Source organism: Nanorana parkeri, unplaced genomic scaffold (genome assembly GCF_000935625.1).
Source record: "Nanorana parkeri isolate BGI_ZX_2015 unplaced genomic scaffold, ASM93562v1 scaffold216, whole genome shotgun sequence".
Lineage (NCBI taxonomy): Eukaryota > Metazoa > Chordata > Amphibia > Anura > Dicroglossidae > Nanorana > Nanorana parkeri.
The window spans coordinates 10833-30534 of record NW_017306484.1 but is presented as its reverse complement, the minus strand read 5'-3'; the positions used below and the strand labels follow the sequence as shown (position 1 = coordinate 30534).

The window sequence follows — 19702 nt, the reverse complement described above, 5'->3', positions numbered from 1 at the left end:
GTTTGGAAACATCGTGATTGTAAGTGCTTGGTCAAGAATACAAGGAAATACTTTGCTGGGAAAAGTATATTTATTAGATCTAGATTAATTATTGTAAAAAAGTTGAGAGTTTAATTGTACTTTAACCCCTTCGTGACTGACGACGTACAGTGTACGTCGCCAGCATCGGGGCTCTTTAAACAGACTCCCGGTGACTTTTGCCGCCGGGAGTCTGTTTAAACTTGTAGAGCCGACTGTCGGCTTTACAACAGAAGCAATCCTGGCGACTTACCTGTCGCCAGATCGCTTCTGCGTCCCGAAGAAGGGGCTGCCCCCCCCGCCGGACACCCCCCCGGTTCTTCCCGGGCTCCTATAAGGAGTTGCGCTAATATTGCGCAACATAAAAATTTGAACTACCACCATTTTATTCTATAGGGTCTTGGCATTCAGAAAATATATAATGTTGGGGGGTTTTAAGTAATTTTCAGGCCTAAAATGTGGAATATAACATGGGTACAAAAAATGAAAAAAAGGCCTCAGTCATGAAGGGGTTAAGGATTATTTTTGAATATATCAAGGAACATAGAAAATGCAACAGCCACCATTTTATTCTCCAGGGACTCTGCTTTTATGAAACAGATTATCCTGAAGGGGAAGGGGGGTTTAAGTAATCTTCAAACCTAAAATGTGAATTTTAATGTGTGCAAAACATGCAAAACTGGCTCTGGCAGCAGAAGAGTTAGAGAACATGTCCTTAGACAGGCAACATAAGAAGAGGCTGTTGGATACGGAGGCTATGGAGCTCTTAGATTTATCCAGCCTGCTTCGGCGGGCGCCATGGGGAAAATCAAGAGGGCGCCAAGGGGAAAATCAAGAGGGCGCCAAGGGGAAAATCAAGAGGGCGCCATGGGGAAAATCAAGAGGGCGCATAGGAGAAGCATCAGGGTTAAAATTCCAGCAACGATGCACGCGTCATTCCTTGACCTTGGTATCGTGTAAACTCACCAGGATACACGCAACCTTCACATGATTGCACGCCCCGACAATAGCGTGTAAAAAAAATAAATATATAGCTTGGTTTTGAAGTGTTGCCACTTGTGTGGCTGTCTACTCGCTGGAACGTCAATCACCCCTCAGGCTCTACCATTTATCTCACCTGGAAACTCATCAACTTCAAAAAGGACCTTCCACAGCCTGTCACATCTGTTAATGTAGCACAGCTGTTAGCGAGAGATAGACATTGTTCAACGGTATTTAAAGCCTTATTTTCCAAGACCTGGTACAGTCTCGAGAACCCTCTGTCCTCCCTGCCAGATAAAAAAATTTTAAAAAAACAACTATGCCCCACAAAAGCCTTCTGCAGATCCAAGACAGTTACCGAAAAAAAAAAGAGAGACAAGAACATCACACAAGCGCTAAATAACTTATCAAGCCCACAAAGAAATGACAGTAGAAGCGGCCCTTTGATGTTCTAGTGGCGCTGACAACTGCAAATGTCAGTGGTAGATTACTTTTCTGAAGAACAGAACAGAAAAAAAAAAGCTGTAACTCTTTCGTTGACAACCAAAGCTGGCTGCTGTCCATGGTGCTGAACTGGCTACAACTGATACCATTCAACACGTTGACGGAGAGGAAAAAGGGAAAAAGAAGACGTAAGGTTTACAGAGTAGATTCCAGCACAGATTATTATTAGTATTATACAGGATTTCTATAGGGCTAACAGTTTGTGCAGCGCTTTACAATATAAGGGAGACCTTACAGTTACCATACAAATCAAGACAAGATGGTAAGAAGGACTCTGCCCGTGGGAGCTTACAGTCTAAATGATTATACAAATCAGATCTGTGCAGGAATCTACTCTGTGAAGTGGGGATAGGGAACCTCAGCCGCTTTCATAATGGGAGTATATAGGGATTTAATATTCATTTACTGTGTTTATTATGTCCAGGACTAAAAAAAACAAAAAAAAAAACATACAATTTAAAAATGTTCTCTGAATCGCTCTTGTTTTTAGGCAGATGCAAAAAATCTGAAATATTATATATTAAAAGGATTATTAAACCCTCTTTTGTTTTTGCATATATCTACTGCTAGTAGATATATGAAAAAAAAAAAAAAAACCTTTTTCAAAAGGTTAATACTTACCTGTGTCTCCGCCGCGCGCTCCCGTCCGAACATCTGAAAATTTGACGGGCGCATGCGCAGTTCACATGTTCGGCCGGGAGACGAGGAGAGACACAAGGTAAGTGTATGCAGCAGTGTGAACCTGCACAGACGCCGTGGGACATCAGAGAAGAGGACAGAGGAGTCAGCGCTGGATCAGAGACCCGCACCAGCGCTGGAGGGACAGCTAAAAACTACAGGAAACAAGAAGATATGGTCCCTGTGTGTGTTGTAAAGTAGTCACCGCTCCAAGCTCGCTCCCGGGATGTACTACAATTTCAATACACATTAGTAAGCTAAACATGAGATTGTAGTCCATCACGGGAGCGAGTCTCGGCCCTCCAGCTGTGAGAAAAGCACAAATCCCATCATGCATCTTGGAGTCATGCCTGTAGCGGTCAGAGTTTTGCAATGCCTCATGGGATTTGTATCTAAGAGTCATGGCTGTGGCCATCATGCATTTGCCTCAGGGAGTCATGCCTGTGGCTGTCAGAGTCTTACAGTGCCTCATGGGATTTGTAGTTGCACCACAGCTAGAGGGCTGGAGTTTGCCCACTCCTGATGCACAATGACAGTGAACCTTGCTTATATTGTGCAAGAACAACTCCCTGGTGCACAGAATGCAGAGGGGACGTCCAATATTTCGGGGGCCAAACAATTCCCTTTCACCAGGACAGACCACTAATTGTTGCATCCCTGGGTTAGGAACATTCGACTGTATGCTCCTGGGATCAGAGAAAGATGTGAACGGTTCACTGCGCTCTGCAAAGTACAAAGGACAATAAAAATGTATCAAGTTTGAAAACGGGGAAAAAAAGACGCACAACGCCTGGAAATAACGAAGAGGATTAAATAAAAATGATATATATTTCCTGTGTGAGGCAGATAAGAATTGAAGGAATAAAGCAAAGATGGTTTTGTGCCCTTTGAAAGGCTTATCAATGACTCCATTTACAGGTAGGGGGAAAAAATCCACTCGCCCATCGGATAACTGGTCACAAAAAAGACCAGCCGGCGCCACGTGTGAATGTGAGGTGAAACAATCTTTACGTGAGAGGGGATGAAATTTCTCAAAGTAATATTTCTTATCTAAAAATAAACCTCTTCACAATCTTTTCTTTAATTCTCTGTATTGTGGAAACCGAACAAAAGATGAAGACGGGATTGTTACAAAGGCGTGATAAGCCATGGAACGTTAACCCCTTGCAGGACAGGAAATGGCCTTCGCTTTCCAACACTGCGTCCGTTCAGCCAATAAGTTATGATAGTATTTTAGAAAACGTACAAAAGGCGTTGTTGCGGTATGTCCAGAGAACTTGATAAGGAAGGAAAGGTAAATTTTTAAAGCTGAACTCCAAGTAGATATAAAACTCACAAAATGATGCAGTGTATTCAGTAATATATCGCTTGATGCATTTGTTAATGCAAGCAGTGCAAGTACCTGAATGTGACTTGGTATCGGCCTCTTGCCGTCCATATACAGCAGAGTTCAGGCTGAAAGAGGCAGAAGCAGCTCATGTGCCAACAAGAAAAATGCTGATAGGAGAAGAGAGTGGAGTGACAGGGGGAGGAGCATCAGTCTGCTGCTACTTAAGGAGGAGAGAGTGGGCTGAAAGGGGGTGAGCATCAGTCTGGTGCTACTTGAGGAGAGAGTGGATTGGCAGGGGGTGAGCATCAGTCTGCTGCTACTTAAGGAGGAGAGAGTTGATTGACAGGAGGAGGAGCATCAGTCTACTGCTACTACTTGGTGGTGAGAGTGGATTAACAGGGGGTGAGCATCAGTCTGCTGCTACTTAAGGAGGAGAGAGTTGATTGACAGGAGGAGGAGCATCAGTCTACTGCTACTTGGTGGTGAGAGTGGATTAACAGGGGGTGAGCATCAGTCTGCTGCTACTTAAGGAGGAGAGAGAGGATTGACAGGGGGAGGAGCATCAGTCTACTGCTACTACTAGGTGGAGAGAGTGGAGTGACTGTGATGAGCCATAAAGGAGATTGCAATCTTCAACAACCTTGGGACAAGCTAACAAACAGAGCAGCAGGGGAGCAATAGGAGGGTAATATAACTTGCTGCAGGGGGCTGGTTTTAAAGAAAACCTGTTGCCTTGTCCTGGATGGTCAAAGCATGGGTTACATTTCAATAATCAGGTGTGTGGGGGAACACTTGTGTTCAGCGCTGGATTCTGGGATTAGGGGCACCTACGAGCAAAGTATGCTACTGCATGGGTGCCTGTTTTTTTTTCATATGTTGGCACTTAATTTACAATAGGTGTATAGTAATAGAGAAGCAGTAGAAGTCTTCAGGGTAGTAAAAAACAAAGCCCAGCATTACAGCATAGAGCCAACAATGGCATCGCTGACCAGATACCACATTTGATTGATCCCAGTGCCACATTTTGGTGGATTGGTCCTTTAAACTTGCAATGTTTCCATTTTATGGATATTAGTATCTCTATAAACATAGATGTAATAAAAAAAATGTTTTGGCTGCAGGCCCGAGTTCCCTCTCCAGTACATTTTTGTCACACACCTTGTAGCTCTAATGCACAGCAGAACAGTGGGATAACATTATGCAGCATCAGTATAAGCCTCCTGCAAGAAATGGCTCATTTTGTTAACAACAAACCGCAAATGTACTAGAAAATGTGTTCCGGGGAAACAAATAGAGGCATTCTGTACGCCGAATAATGGCGAGGAGATTACACATGCATTCGCTCTGTGCTGTAATTGGGCAAAATAGGCATGGGAAGAATTACCATTAGTCTCGGACAATTCCTGTAGTGGAGTTCAAAATCCTGTTTGTAGTGTCGGTAATAACTGTGGCGCAGTCCGAGTCTGCGGGGTTGTGCTGTGTGCGCTCAGACGTCAATAGAGAGGCAGACAGAATACGAAAGCCGTGGCAATAGGTTAACGCATCGGGATCAGTGTTTAATGGCTTTAATTGTGCTGCAAGACAGAGCCATTTGTTGAACTAAGCTGAAGCTACTGATATTGGCTTCAAAGGAAAGTTCCACTTTTGTTACAAAATACACAAAGCCTATATTGCTTGCTACACAAGCTATTCTGTCATTTAAATAGGTATTGTCCCCTACCCATTCAGAGCGGTGTAACAGCGTCTCCCGATAGCCCACCCTCTTGCCAACGTCCCCCCAGGAAGGTATATTCACTAATCCACGTTTCCTCACTGTCTTCCCAACAGGAGTGGGGAGACAGGGAGGGAGCATGGGTGGGCAAGTATACCTTGGGCAAAGTGCCGATGTCTCCTTAAAGGACAGCTAAACCCAAGAAAAATATTACATTGCAGCTTACCAGTTCTTAGATAAGGTGGCTGCTTTATTTTCTTTTTACGTACAGAAAAATAGGTTTTATGTACTCAATGTAAAACTCTTGTTTAGGGCTTGTTCACACCAAAAGCGTGTGCGTTCCAGAGCGGTAGCTGATGGAACGCACGGCGATCGCTAAGAAACTCTGCCCGCGTTTTGGGCCGGGAGGGGGGCGTGGCGGTGCATTGAATTCAATGGCACCGCTTCCACGCCCCACGGCCCGCAGTGCGATCGAAAGTGTGGCAAGACTTTGCCAGCGTTGCGTTCCACTGCAAGGATTGGACACTGGCAAACAAACAAAAAAGGACATCCCAGGAAGCCTCTTCCTACCACCAATATGTCTCAGGTTTGTAGCAAAGTAGTACTGACAGCACGATTATAAATACTAAAAAAGCCACGCTGAAGACGGAGAAATGCAATGAGAGAGACAAAACACCAGTATCTATGCTAGAGGAGAGTCTGCAAGAGTCAGAGCTGCATAAAAGATGGCCATCCTCCTGCTTGGCTGCATTTTTTTTCCCTAATAACAACAACACCTGTGTCGATGGTCAAATGCAGAGAGCTTTTAGCTGAATTTAGCATTTGAGATCAGTTTGAGAGTCTTCCAAGTTCCATCTGAGTTCCCTCACAGGTGGCTTTGACCTGCTTCAAGCTGCTTTTGCACTGACTTGTTTGGAGAGAGAATCAAAACCAAAGCCCAGGCTGACAGGCCATAGGTCTCGTTCACACCTAGGCGTATTGCATATGTGCAACCGTCGCACGTTTTTTTACCGCGATTCGCGTTAAAAAAGTTGCGCGACAAACGCAGAATGGCCCAAAGTAGTACATGTACCTTTTCAGGCGTGGGGCGTTTTGTAGCGCGTTAGGGAGGGGCGGAAATACACCAAGGTGGGAACGAGACCATTGAATACAATGGGATTTATATTTTTGAGCGTTTTGTAGAGCGTTCGTCGAGCGTAGAATGCGCTACAAAACGTTCAGGTGTGAACGAGGGCTAAGACTTAGGCCTGGTTCACACATGGGCGTTTGACAGCGCGTCCCTATGCGCTGTAAAACGCTCAACATGTGAGAAACAATAACTGCCTATGGGCATGGTTCCCACCTGGGCGTTTTACAGCGCGTTCCTAAAACGCCCTACGCCCAAAGAAGTACAGGAGCTTCTTTGGGGCGTATTTGCAGCCCGTATCCATTAGGATACAGCCGGATAGCCCAAACGCGTGTTTCTTTTACCGCAAATCGCGGTAAAAAGGCGCGACCCGAAACGCGCATATTCCGTACACCCAGGTGTGAACCCAGCCTTAGGCCTTGTTCACGCCAAATGCAGAGCAGATCTGCATGAGTTTCTGCACACGCAGTGCAGTGGGCTGTGCCGTGTTTTTGCCACGTTTCGGGCTGTTTTTGGTAAAACAAATTTTTTTTTTATTTTTTTACGTTTAAAATGGGCTTTTAGTGCGTTCCAGGGCGTTTGCATGCGTTCCAGAGCAGGTAAAATGGGGCCTGCTGCAGTTTTCTTACCTGCTCTGGAACGGAACGCTGCGATGTAAACTGGAGCTAAAAATGCCATTGGAATACATTGGACGCAGTTTTGCTCCGGTCTGTAACTGCTCTGCTCCTGGAACGCGCTTGGTGTGAACAAGGCCTTAAGCTGGCCATACACCTTTCAACCATCCCACGACGTTCATCGTGAGATGGTTGTAAGGTAATTAAAAGCTCGTACGATCTGCCCATCTTGGACAGGCAGATCGTACTTGCGATCATCGCAAGCCCGCCCCGCTGAGGAGAGGGCTTCCTATGACTGCAATGCTGAACGGGCAGTGAGCGCTTGTGCACACCGGCCTGTTCGGCATTTGTCTTCCGATCACGCCACTAACCCGCTTGAAAACTATTCGGATTTTCGGCAGGTTTTCCAGCGTGCTCGGAAGACAAAAAACGTGCGACCGTACAGTAGAAACAATCGCACGCCTTCCATACACCTGCCGATTATCGTACGAAAATCGGCAGGTGTACGGGCACCTTAACCCAGTGATTGTTAAAAGCAGAGCCTCTGGCTTGCAGATAATTTCAGCAAGAACACTGTTAAAGGAGAACTATGAGATGAGTGATTTCCACTCACCTCATAGTTCTAGCCGACCTGTGACAATGAGACTGTCACAGGTCGGCTCATTAGATCGGGAGGTGAGCGAACACATACCAGGTTCGCTCACCTCTCGATCCTGTCACGGCTCTCTGCCGTGACAGGGGGAGGGGCTGGATTGCCCTCTCCCCGCTCCGATCTGCCAGCACTGACTGGCGGAACGGACAGGGGAGGGGGCGGGTACAGCTGGCTCTGCCTCTAGATAGGCAGAGCCAGCTGTCACTCACAAAGCTGGGCGGATCCCGTCATCTACGTCGGGATCCGCCCCGGCGTCTTAGTATACCGCGGGCTGTAGCTAGTTTGTGTCCTCCCGTTACCCTAAGGAGAACTATGGGGAAAAACACTGACCCCATAGTTCTCCTTTAAGGCTTACATCAATATCACCAGAAGAGAAGCAGGTAATGATCTAAGGATCTGCAGTGTACATAGCTGACCTGTTTTTATTTTTCTCACTAAAGGTGGAGATGCAATTTAGATGGACACTGGTACTTCACCCACACAGTGCTCTGTTCATCTCTTGGGTGATGATACTGGTCTGCACAGGGTATACACAAGAAAGTCTCACTCTCACACTGCTGTCCTCTGGAGCACACTCATCCCCGTTTATGGCCAGAATGTTCTACCCGTGTATTCCCTGTGCAGACTCGTATCATTACACATAAGTGCTGCAGAATATACCGTGTGCATTAGCAAGTAGCCGGCAACTGGGGCGGTTTGTTTTTTTCTTTATCTCATTGCTGCAATAATCATACCTCAGCTATAGAATAATCTGACATGCAGTCTACATTGCGTGGGTTGTAAATGACTTTTAGCAATAACTGAGCTTCAGCTACTTCAATCTCCTCTGCAGGTTGTTTATATCTTCTTCATGTCTATTCTTTGTGACTGTTTCCAATCAATCAAATAATAAAGAAACATTCCCCTCTACAGTCATTGTATAAAACCTCATACAAATAGATTTTGTTAAATGATCTTCCAAACCAGCGCCATTGTTGTTTACATACAAAGCTTAAACAAATATTCCATACTTATACTAAACGGGGAAAGTGCTTTGCCATTTATTTTACTTTGTTTATATTAAAAGCGGACCTTCACCCATATATTTAAAATAACAAACACACCTTTAGAAATGTTTAGTGCTGACAATCTACAAACAGATACTTCTAGATAATTGCCGGTGTTCTGTCGAAGTGGCCAACTCGTCGAGATCTCCAACTCGTAACGTCACATCCGGTGGAGATTCCGACGAGATAGTGCCAGTGCGTGTGCGCCAGCCCTGGCATTTTTACAAGCCTCGACGGCTTGCCCAATTGCCCTAAGTGCGCCTGTGTGGCCTCGCAATCCTCATCAAGTTCTCCAACTGGAAACACTGCTTGTGCCATCGGATGCCTGCGCAGGCGCACTAACGCAAATTAGAGACCCTGATATTGCTCTTAGGTGGCCACGCAGGCGGACTGACGGCAGATGGAGATCTCGACGAGTTGGACATCTGGATACAACACCGGCTTTGTATTCTTTGCATACCTTATTTCTCTTTTCTTCCCCAGGCTTCTGACAGTAGCCATGTTTATTAAGGGCAGATTACTAGCTCTCCTTCTACTTCTTGGACTTCTTACACATGTGACTAGACATGTGACTAGGACATGTGACCATGCACATCATCTCAGGGGAGGAAAATACCTATTGATCATGCAAGAAATTCAGAGCTTTCCTATACACACTTCCTGTGTTATCTCAAGCAATCTAAATAGCCCTCCTAGTTCCAATCTTGAACTACAGAACAAAGTATTATTATTATTATACAGGATTTATATAGCGCCAACAGTTTGCGCAACGCCTTACAAAACTGAGGGAGACAATACAATTAACAATACAATTTCAGTACAGGAGGTAGGAGGGCCCTGCTTTTGAGAGCTTACAATCTAGTAGGAGGGGCAAGTGACACAAAAGGGAATACTTATTTGGGATGATTTAATGGAAGAACTGAAAGTACTGTTCATTCAAGGTGGAATAGGCCTCCATGAAGAGTCGAGTTTTCAAGGATCGCCTAAAACCTTGGTTCTCAACTGGTGGGTCGTGACCCAAAAGTGGGTCACGACTCTGTGTTCAGTGGGTCACCGCATGCCCTCCACTTTTCTAGGTGAAAGGTTCCCCAGCCTCCCCCTAGCGCAGCACTGTCCATTCTTACACTGAGCAGCCATTCAAAATATGCTGCCTGGCTCAGAGTGTTGACTTAAGGTGGGGTGGGGTGGGCTGGGGGTATGGCCGCAAGGGAGCTCCATCCATACAAGCAATGCTTATAGCTCCCTCGCATGTCCTGCAGAGGTGCCTGGACCAGAGCGACATCACATTCTGGCTCCCGGAACCTCTACAGGGTGCGCACGGGAGCTGTACAAGCAATGTATATACGGATGGAGCTCCATCACAGCACAGTAGCCCACACTCCTGTGCATTCGATTGCAGTGCAACTTGGGTCGCGACTTAATGATCGAGGACAAATGTGGGTCCTGAGGTTACACAGTTTGAGAACCACTGGCCTAAAAAGGTGGACAGAGTAGGAGAGTAGGGTGTGGAGTTCCAGAGGATGGGAGACACTCTGGAGAAATCCTGGAGGCAAGCATGCGAGGTGATGAGGACAGTGGGAGGGCTTTAATCGTTTAGCAAGACATCATGTCAGGGTGGAAACTACTTGGTCTACGTGAATGCTGTGTGTTGTTAGGCCACAACAATATATTATTGGCGTTGTGGGCATATAGCTGGAATTCCGCTTTCAGCTTCTGCCTGTTTTTGACTAAAGACAGACAGACAAATATGCACTTCCCAGTTTCTTTACAGCTCCAGAGTTACTTTTATATACCTTACAAAAATGATTTTCCCGGAGATAAACTATAAGCCCTTTTATTACTCTTTTATCCATCCTAGCATGTGTGCAGAAGTCCACTTTAAAAGTAAGGACTGTTTTACCCACCTGTAACTCTTTCACTACCCGCTTGATGAGGTAGTTGCCGAGCTCCACGCCCTGCAGGCCTTGCTGGGTTGAGCTTATAGAGTAAAATATAGCGGACTTGACCTTGCTTCCATCTTCAATCTCCGATGGGGGAATCTCCTTTACAATTGCCTGGAGAAAAAGAGAATACAAATATAAGCAGGAAACATGAGCATGGGAAAGTTCCTCTATAAAGATCCAAAGAACATCTATTAGGAAAGGTTCAGCGCCCTCCTCAGTCCGCTGACTGCAAATCTATGTGTATTTTTTTTTCTTTCAATGCAGGAAAAACTCTTTTACATTCAAAAGCTGAAGTGTACAGGCACCGCTAGGATCAATATACTATGTGCCAATCCCGATCATAGTCACCCTTTATGGACGGCTTGGACTGTCTTTAAATCAACCACACAGCTATCAAAACAGTAACATTTTCAAGATAGATATGTTAAAAAAATTAAACTGCAACTGGTTAAAAAAAAAAGGTCCACCCTGTTTAAACCACAGATGACCTACTTTGACCATGTAGCTGTTATGTTCTGAGACAATAGAATGTACCTTTGTCTTGCTGGCAGTCTAAACCCATCCTTAGAGAACTATGAGGTGAGCGCTTTTCACTCCCCTCATAGTTCTAGCCGACCTGTGACAATGAAACTGTCACAGGTCGGCTCAGTAGATCGGGAGGTGAGCGAACACATCCCGGCATCCGCTCCCCTCTCGATCCTGTCGCGGCTCTCTGCCGTGACAGGGGAGGGGCTGGATTCCCCCTCCCAGCTCCGATCCGCCAGCGCTGACTGGCGGAACGGACGGGGCAGGGGGCGGGTACAGCTGGCTCTGCCTCTAGATAGGAAGAGCCAGCTGTCAGTCACGGATCTGGGCGGATCCAGACATAATTGTCAGGATCCGCGTCAGCTTCGGCTACAGCTGGCGGTATACGGAGCCTAGGGTGACGGGAGGACGCTAGTTTGTGTCCTCCCGTTACCCTAAGGAGAACTATGGGGAAAAGCTTTAACCCCATAGTTCTCCATTAATGGGCACACACACAAAAAAAAAAAAAAGAAGGTCCACCCTAAAATTATATTTTGGTTGGGCTAAACCCCGGCTAAGCAATCACAGCTCTATTGCTTTGCACTGTGCTTTCAGTCAACATACAGCCGACTTTTAAACATGCTTCTAGGAGGAGAGAGCAGAGGGTGCTGCTGTTCCTTCGTTAAGCAATCACAGTCTGGGGGCAACTCAGTGCCCAGGCTTTGCTGCTTAACTGTAGTGGAGAAAAGTGAGGTCACAGACCTAACAGGATCACAAGCCTTGGTTGAACACATTTAGAGATCAGATCGGAGGAAACAGTCCATGCATATGTATTTCCGCTGTATAGTTATTTATTTGTATGTTTCCCTAGAGCTCCAACGAGGACCTGAACTCTGGATAAAGAATGAGTCTACAATATTGTCTATAGTCCCCCGCTGCTGATCTTTTCCCCATTATGGACTTAAAATGCCTTGCTCTCCACTGTGTCTCTGTGTGGAAGCGGCCATCTTGCTAAAAGCAGGGCTTTCCTCACGTTAGAGTTGCCCCCCCTGATGACTGGTGGGGGAATGACCAAGAAGCAACAACAGGAGAGGTGGAGGAAGCCAAGATTCGAAGAATGAATGAAGCAGGGAGATCCTGGCACTGCAGGTTCTCAGGTACAGTTTCCCCCCAGCAAGGAGAACAGTGAGAGCACCAAATCTCACTCCAAATCTGATGAGACTAACAGTCCGAGGCAGCAGTGCCCTAAATGATCTCCAACTGCAGATATACAGATATTAGGCTAGAGAACAAGAGTGCCTAGGCACAAGAAGTGCATTGGTATTTTTCAGAAGGAATTCAAGACAAAAAGGAAGATCTATCAGGTTACTGCTGACCCTTACGATGATGATTCCCTATAAAAAAGGAAATCTTCACTTTTTGAGTTCACTTGCGCTTTAAATGCCTTAAAGGATTATTAAACTGCATAGCAAGCAGTAGATATATGCAAAAACTAGGAATGTCCAGATACCAGTGCAGATACTTGGCATTTTCATGAGAACTACCAGGGTTGCAGAGGTTGCAGCTGGGACCTGGCTCTGGCGCTCCACCACTGTCTTGATTTAGAAAAACAGTCACATGACAGCAAAAATGTATCAGTACTTGTATCTGTAAGTACTTGGGCAAGTATCAGTACTTGTAAAAATGGTATCACCTATATATATTTATAAAAACAAAATCATACATTAAAACAGAGAGGTACAAATCCCAGGAGCTCCGTAGGCTCCTTACAAATGACAGCCGCTTCCTAACTTTTAATTTTTCTCTTGTCTAGTCTTGGAGCTGGAAAAGTATCTGTACTTGTACCGAGCACGGTACTTGGCATCGGTGCATCCCTAGCAAAAACATTAAAAAAAGTTAACAAAAGGGGTTTAAACTTACCTTGGTCTCCGCCGCGCATTCCTGTCCGAAGATCTGAAGATTCTCGGGCGGCCGCAAAGGATCATGGGGCGGGCGCACGCACACTACAGATCTTTAGCCGGGAGATGAGAAGAGACGCAAGGTAAGTCAATGGAGGCAGCGGGAACCCGCACAGACTCCATGGGACAGGAAGTGCCAGGAAGAGAGAGGAGTCAGAGACCGGTACCAGCGCTGGAGGAACTCCTGAAAACTACAGGAAAGAAGATGATCGGATAAGGAGGCATCATTTAAAGTAAATCCTTACACTAGCATTGGGAGGTGGAAAAAAATTGCCTTTAACGTCACTTTAAGACGTAAATCCAAGTAAATGCGTTTTGTCCATCAGATACCTTATGTCACTGGAATTCTTGTTCCTGTACCACAGCACTCTCTCCGGGACCTAAAGAGTTTACAGGCATCAAAACTATACAATGTACAAAATGAATTCTTCTGCTGATTAGAAGTGAAAGGATCCAGGCTTTGCTCCCATCGTTATTTTTACTCTCTAAACATCTGTCAGAAGCGAGTCATGAATCACAAAGTTTTCCTCTTCAGATCTTTGCATTTGGAAAAAGGTCACAACTTCCATTCTAATATGACACGGGGAGACATTTAGTAGCTCCGTGGGTCCAATCTGCACAGCGGGTACGGCACAGCACGTGAAGGGCTGACTTGCTCCAACTTCCAGGATGTCTGACGCTTAGCTCGATGAATTAGCAGCCTTTTCTTCTCATTATTTGCAACGAGTCCTTTTAAAAATCAGAGGCTGGAGTGGCATTTGCTATCCATGGGTACCCTGCTGGTATAATTGCAGTGTGAGCCGACAATTCATTTTTAGACAATTAAACCCCTTTGTTAGAATAGGTAATCGTTTCTGATGGAGAAGAAGAAAAGCTTTCGAAAGAAAGAGTAATCCCATTGATATTTCCGTGCAGCAAATTAACACCTTTGTGACACATGTGCGCTTTCCAAGCAGTTCTGGTAACAAAGTTTATATATGAAAACCAGATTGAGGCAGGCGTGTGATCCTATAGGACTGTTGTGACTTGTGATTTCCTACGTCAAGGCATAGCACTGCCAAAGGATAAAGTATGTATAAAGACAAAACTTAGTTTTTTCGTATGTGATAAAAAGGGTGTGAAATGGTTAAACAATTATAGAGCCGCGGGAGAGAGATCAATGGTGCCAATGAAGCCAGCGGCAGCCTCCCCGAAAATAAGACCTAGTGTGTTTTTTTGAGCCAAAAAAAATATAAGACAGTGTCATATTTTCGGGGAAAACACGAATATATATATATATTATATATATACACACACACATATTACATACACACATATAGATCTATATACACACACAATTTAAAGTGCACCTAAAACCAAGAACACAAATGTGATACATTGCAGCTTACCTGTCCTTCGATGTGGTGGCTGCATTAGTTTTATTTTTTTCAGTCTTTTTTCCCCTTTATTTTCACATGGCGATTCTGCCAGGAACACACTTCCTGTCCTAGGGCGACAACGCTCACTGCTCTGCATTTATGGCGAGACACCGCGATGTCACCCTAAAACGGAACATCCCCCCCTTTTGTAGTCCTCAGAGATAGCTTACAAGCTTGCAGAACATGCAGAGTGTACAGGAAGTTCTCAGCGTATGAGCTTTTTGGCAGGATCAACAGGTTTTTGTTTTGTTTGCGCTTATCATACAGATATAATAAAACCATTTTAAATTGCATATACACCAATCAGCCATAACATTATGACCACCCACCTAATATTGAGTAGGTCCCCCTTTTTCCTGACTCATCGAGGCATGGACTCCACTAAACCTCTGAAGGTATTCTGTGGTATCTGGTACCAAGCAGTCAGTAGCAGGTCCTTTAAGTCCTGTAAGTTCCGAGGTGAGGCCTCCATGGATTGGACTTGTTTTTCCAGCACATCACACAGATGTTCGATTGAATTGAGATCTGGAGAATTTGGAGGCCAAGTCAAGATCTCAGACTCGTTGTTGTGTTCCTCAAACCATCTTGAACCATTTTTGCAGTGTGGTAGAGCACATTATCCTGCTGTAAGAGGCCACTGTCATCAGGGAATACCGTTTCCATGAAGGGGTGTACTTGGTCGTCAGCAATGTTTAGGTCAGTGGTATGTGTCAAAGTACCATCCACATGGTGGCAGGACCTCCGTCAGCTTGTCTTTTTCCTATAGTGCGTCCTGGTGCCATCTCTTCCCCAGATAAGCCACACACACCCGTTCGTCCACATGATGTAAAAGAGAACATGATTCATCAGACCAGGTCACTTTCTTCCATTGCTCCGTGGTCCAGTTCTCATGCTCACGTTTCCATTGTAGGTGCTTTTGATGGTGGACACAGGCCAACATGGACACCCTGACCGGTCTGCAGCTATGCAGCCCCATGCGGAACAAACTGCGATGCCCTGTGTGTTCAGACACCTTTCTATTGGAACCAGGATTTACTTTTTCGGCAATTTGAGCTCCAGTAGCTCTTCTATTGGATCTGACTACACAGGCCAGTCTTCGCTCCACATGTGCATCGATGAGCCTTGGCCGCCCATGACCCTGTCGCCGGTTCACCGGATTTCCTTCCTTGGACCACTTTTGGGAGGTCCTGACCACTGCAGACCGGGAAAATCCCACAAGAGCTGTTGTTTTGGAGTTGCTCTGACCAAGCCGTCCAGCTATTACAATTTGGCCCTTGTCAAAGTCACTCAAATCCTAACACTTGTCCATTTTTTGTGCTTCCAACACATCAACTTCAGGAACAAAATGTTCACTTGCTGCCTAATATATCCCCCCACTGCCACGTGCCATTGTAATATATCCCCCCCACTTCCAGATGTCATTGTAACAAGATGTTATTCACTTCACCTCTCTGTGGTCCTAATGTTATGGCTGATCGGTGTATAACAGACCAATAGGGACCAGATAAGAGAAGTTCATTATTAGGGTTTACATGCCCTTTAAATAAAACTTGTCCATTCAGCCAGGCACAACAAAGCTTTCTGAGGGTCAGGTGGACTCACCTGGATGTTGCCTGTAATATGTTGCATCAGAGCGACGTGTAACACAATGAGAGGCTCCCCAGGCATTGAGCTGTGGGTAAAGGCGAAGCATCTCCTGTACGGTCCCACTCTACGCTTCATATCTGTCCAGTTCCTGACCGGATGCACCGCCTCATACCTGCAAGGACAGATACATTAGAAGGAATTAGAAAAAAAACATCCTGTTCTGTCTGAATCCTGTCAAACTGACAGGAAGTGAAGAGCTATCTGCAACATGGAGACACAGATAATAAAACAATAAAATATCCAAAACAAACAAAAAAAGTAGATCATGAGGAGAAATCCAAAATATTACAGTTGTCACTAGAACAAGAGGCAAGGGGAAATCTTCCAAAAATGGAGAGCTGTGTTGTGTCTCCAGGACAGGAAGTGAAGGGAAAATCTCCCCAATGGTGACCAGACCATTAACTTACTTTTCCCTAAAAAAAGTTTTGGCTATACATACACCAAATAATTGTATACTCACCATCGTCTGCAAAACGTAAGCAAGCAGAGTTTAGTGCATATCCAGCCAAAACTTGTGTGTGAAAGGCCCATTCAGACCTTGGCATCCAGCTGCGTTGATTTGACGAGTGTTTTTTTCCATGTACTAACATTCAATTTTTTAAAGGAGAACTATGAGGCGAGTGATATACACTCATCCTCATAGTTAGAACCGACGTATGACAATGAAACTGTCACACGTCGGCTCTATAGATCGGGAAGTGAGTGAACACATACCATCGATGGCTCGCTCACCTTCTGATCATCTCGATGCAGAGTTCGGTGACTTTCAGTCACAGCTCCCCACTGGGATCCCCCCACTCCCTTCTTTAACCCTCCAGTGCTGACTGGAGAAACGGATTGAAAAGGGGGTGGGCACAAGTGGCTCTGCCTCTAGATAGGCAGAGCCCGCTGTCAATCAGCCAGCTGGGTGGATCGCGACAGTATTGTCGGGATGCGTCCCGGCTGCAGCCCTCTCAGTATATAGCGAGCTGTAGCCTGCTATATACTGAGCTTTGGGTCACAGGAGGATGTTAGTATATGTCCTCCTGTGACCCTAAATAGAACTATGGTATAAAAAGGTTACCCCACAGTTCTCTTTTAAAGCAGCCCATTCAAATACATGGGCTGGCAATGTACCAAAACATCCAAAAAGATGGAAATGCAATATTTTTGGCAACGCAGCACACCACAATGCACAGTAGTGCGGTGCAGTTGATTGTGGTGCACAGCAAAGCATGTGCGTTGCAGCTGCTTTGCCTTAATGTGTTGAGGTGCCATGCTTTACCACAATGTGCCGGCACTGGAAAATTGTGAACAGACCTTTAGAACCCGTCAGGTTTTTAATGATATCCGGGGGTCTGGGACAGAAAGTTGCCCTCCCTTCCAGTCCTGCTGACAAAGTTTTGCCAGACAGGAAGTAAGAGTAAACCTTCAAAAACCCACAAAACAGAAATAAAAATGCTTTTCTATAGTAGAGTAGGGGGAAGCCCAGAACCCGCTCTCAGATTTTTATGTCGGTCTCAGATTCTTCTTCACTTCCTGTCCGATTAAACCCAACGTCAGCAGGAATGGAAGTGAGAAGAAATCTCTCTAACAGAGTCCCAGATAACAGTTTTAGACTCTATCCAAAACTAGAAACGGACACTTTGAGTTCAAAAACAATTGTTTTTCCCACAGATGTGGGAAAGTCCCACAATTCCCACAGAGTGAGAAATTATTAGAACCTCTGTCGGGTTTTTATTGATTGTGTGCCTTGTGTTCCCTCTCCGTCAGTTTTCAATGCAGAAAAAGAAGCCCCAACCTGAGGAACCCTTATACTAACAATCACTGTGACTCTAACACTGACCCTCACTGAAACCATAACCCTAATCTTCCCTGAAACACTAACACTAATACTCCCTGTACTCCTAACACTAACCCTCACTGTATTCCCTACGCGGCTGTACGTCCCCCCCCCCCCCCCCCCCCCCCCAATATCCTGTCCCTTTGACCACACAGGAAGTGAGGAGAATTCTCTCCAACATTGGTACAGGCAGCAATAAAACCTATGAGGTACTAGAGGCCTCAAATGCAGACCCAAGGGCCACATTTGACATCCCCAAAGGGCAGCACACAATACTGAGTATATGTAATGCTAGAAAAGACTGTCAGAGACTGCAGATATGATAAACCAGGATCCAGGTCACCAATGCTCCTTAAAAATTACAGCTGGTGCCTAACTTTTGAGGTTTCCGCTAGTTCTCGTCAACGTCAAGTCTCCAGCCATACCTGTAGCATGTCCATACTGTCTGACCATTATTTCCTTTATACAGGGGTGGACTCATTAATAAGGAATTCAGGAGCCACAGTGAGAGACTTGGGGCCCATTACATGAGTCTAGCCCAGGGGTCTCAAACCTCCGACCCTCCAGCTGTGGTGGAACTACAAATCCTATGATGCAATCCCATGATCTCTTCGGGAGTCATGTCTGTGGCTATGAGAATCTTGCAATGCCTCATGGGATTTGTAGTTCCACCACAGCTGGAGGGCCGGAGGTTTGAGACCCCTGGTCTAGCAGAAATCATTGCTAGTATCACTACAATCAATGATCTTGTTCCCACTACAGACTGCTGGGGTTTGAAGGCCCCACAAGTACCAAAGGGCCAGATCTCCTACATGAGTGGGCCAGATCTGGCCCTTGGGCGACAGGTTGGGCACCAGGGTCTTAACCTTTCCTCACTATCGGCAAGCAAAAACAAAAATTACAAGAAAGAAATTTAAAAAGCCTAGAGTGCTCATCTGCAGGAGGTGCACTTACTCGCTGATCTTCTGCAGGACGTCGCAAGGGGACTGCCACGTAATTCTCTCCAAGTGGAGGAACCCGACAGAGAACCACTCTGAAAGCATGCTTCTCAGGACCGCGTTCATCTCCTGCGGATACAGAAAATCTTAAATTGAAATCAAATTGCCATCCAAATTTCAACAGCAGAAACCCAGCTATTCATTTCAAACCTGTATACTGCATTTTACACACCTTTAAGTGTCTCTATTTTAAAGGCCAACTCCGGGGGGATAATTACCTTAACAGATTTTTAGCAGCAGAAGACTCCTGCTCCACAAAAGCCAATCGCCGTCATGCAGGCATACTTCTACATCCTGCAAAGCCATTAGATTGCATGCCGGGATTAATAGAGCTCCTGCTGTACTTTTAGTCTGCTTCGGATGTAAGCGCAAGAGGTGCCGTAGACCCCAGGGCTGCACTTCTGTCAATGCCTCCATCTTTTCCTTACCGTTCGCAAATGGCGCATGGCCTCCAGGCTCACACATGTGTTCTGAGGTTAAAAAAAACCCAACGTGTGTGCATTGCTGTGCCATTCATTTAGAATGCCCCCCCATCCATAATACAGTCATCAGTTATGGACCTACACTGCCAGTCCAGCTTTGATTCCATTGCTCTGCATTGGCAGTCTATTCGAAATGAAAGTGCATGTGGTAGTGCGCGGCAAAGGAACAAATGTGATGAGTGAACTGGCCTGGATTCCGTTCGCTTGGGCGTTTGCCAAACCCAGCCATATATCCATGTGCAGCCTGCACAGCATCATTGGCTTCACATG

General features: G+C 45.6%; 1 protein-coding gene across 1 annotated transcript in view; it reads right to left on the bottom strand.

Annotated features, from left to right (window-relative positions):
* Nucleotides 1-19415, bottom strand: part of MLYCD (malonyl-CoA decarboxylase) — a 29923-nt gene extending 10508 nt beyond the window's left edge. Inside the window, exons 1-4 of the mRNA XM_018555865.1 lie at nt 19379-19415; nt 18907-19036; nt 16086-16242; nt 10565-10714 (exon numbers count right to left, since the gene is read on the bottom strand). Coding sequence (XP_018411367.1) covers nt 10565-10714; nt 16086-16242; nt 18907-19036; nt 19379-19415 — 474 coding nt within the window. The remainder of the gene's footprint in view (nt 1-10564; nt 10715-16085; nt 16243-18906; nt 19037-19378) is intronic.
* Between the last annotated feature and the right edge of the window lie 287 nt (nt 19416-19702).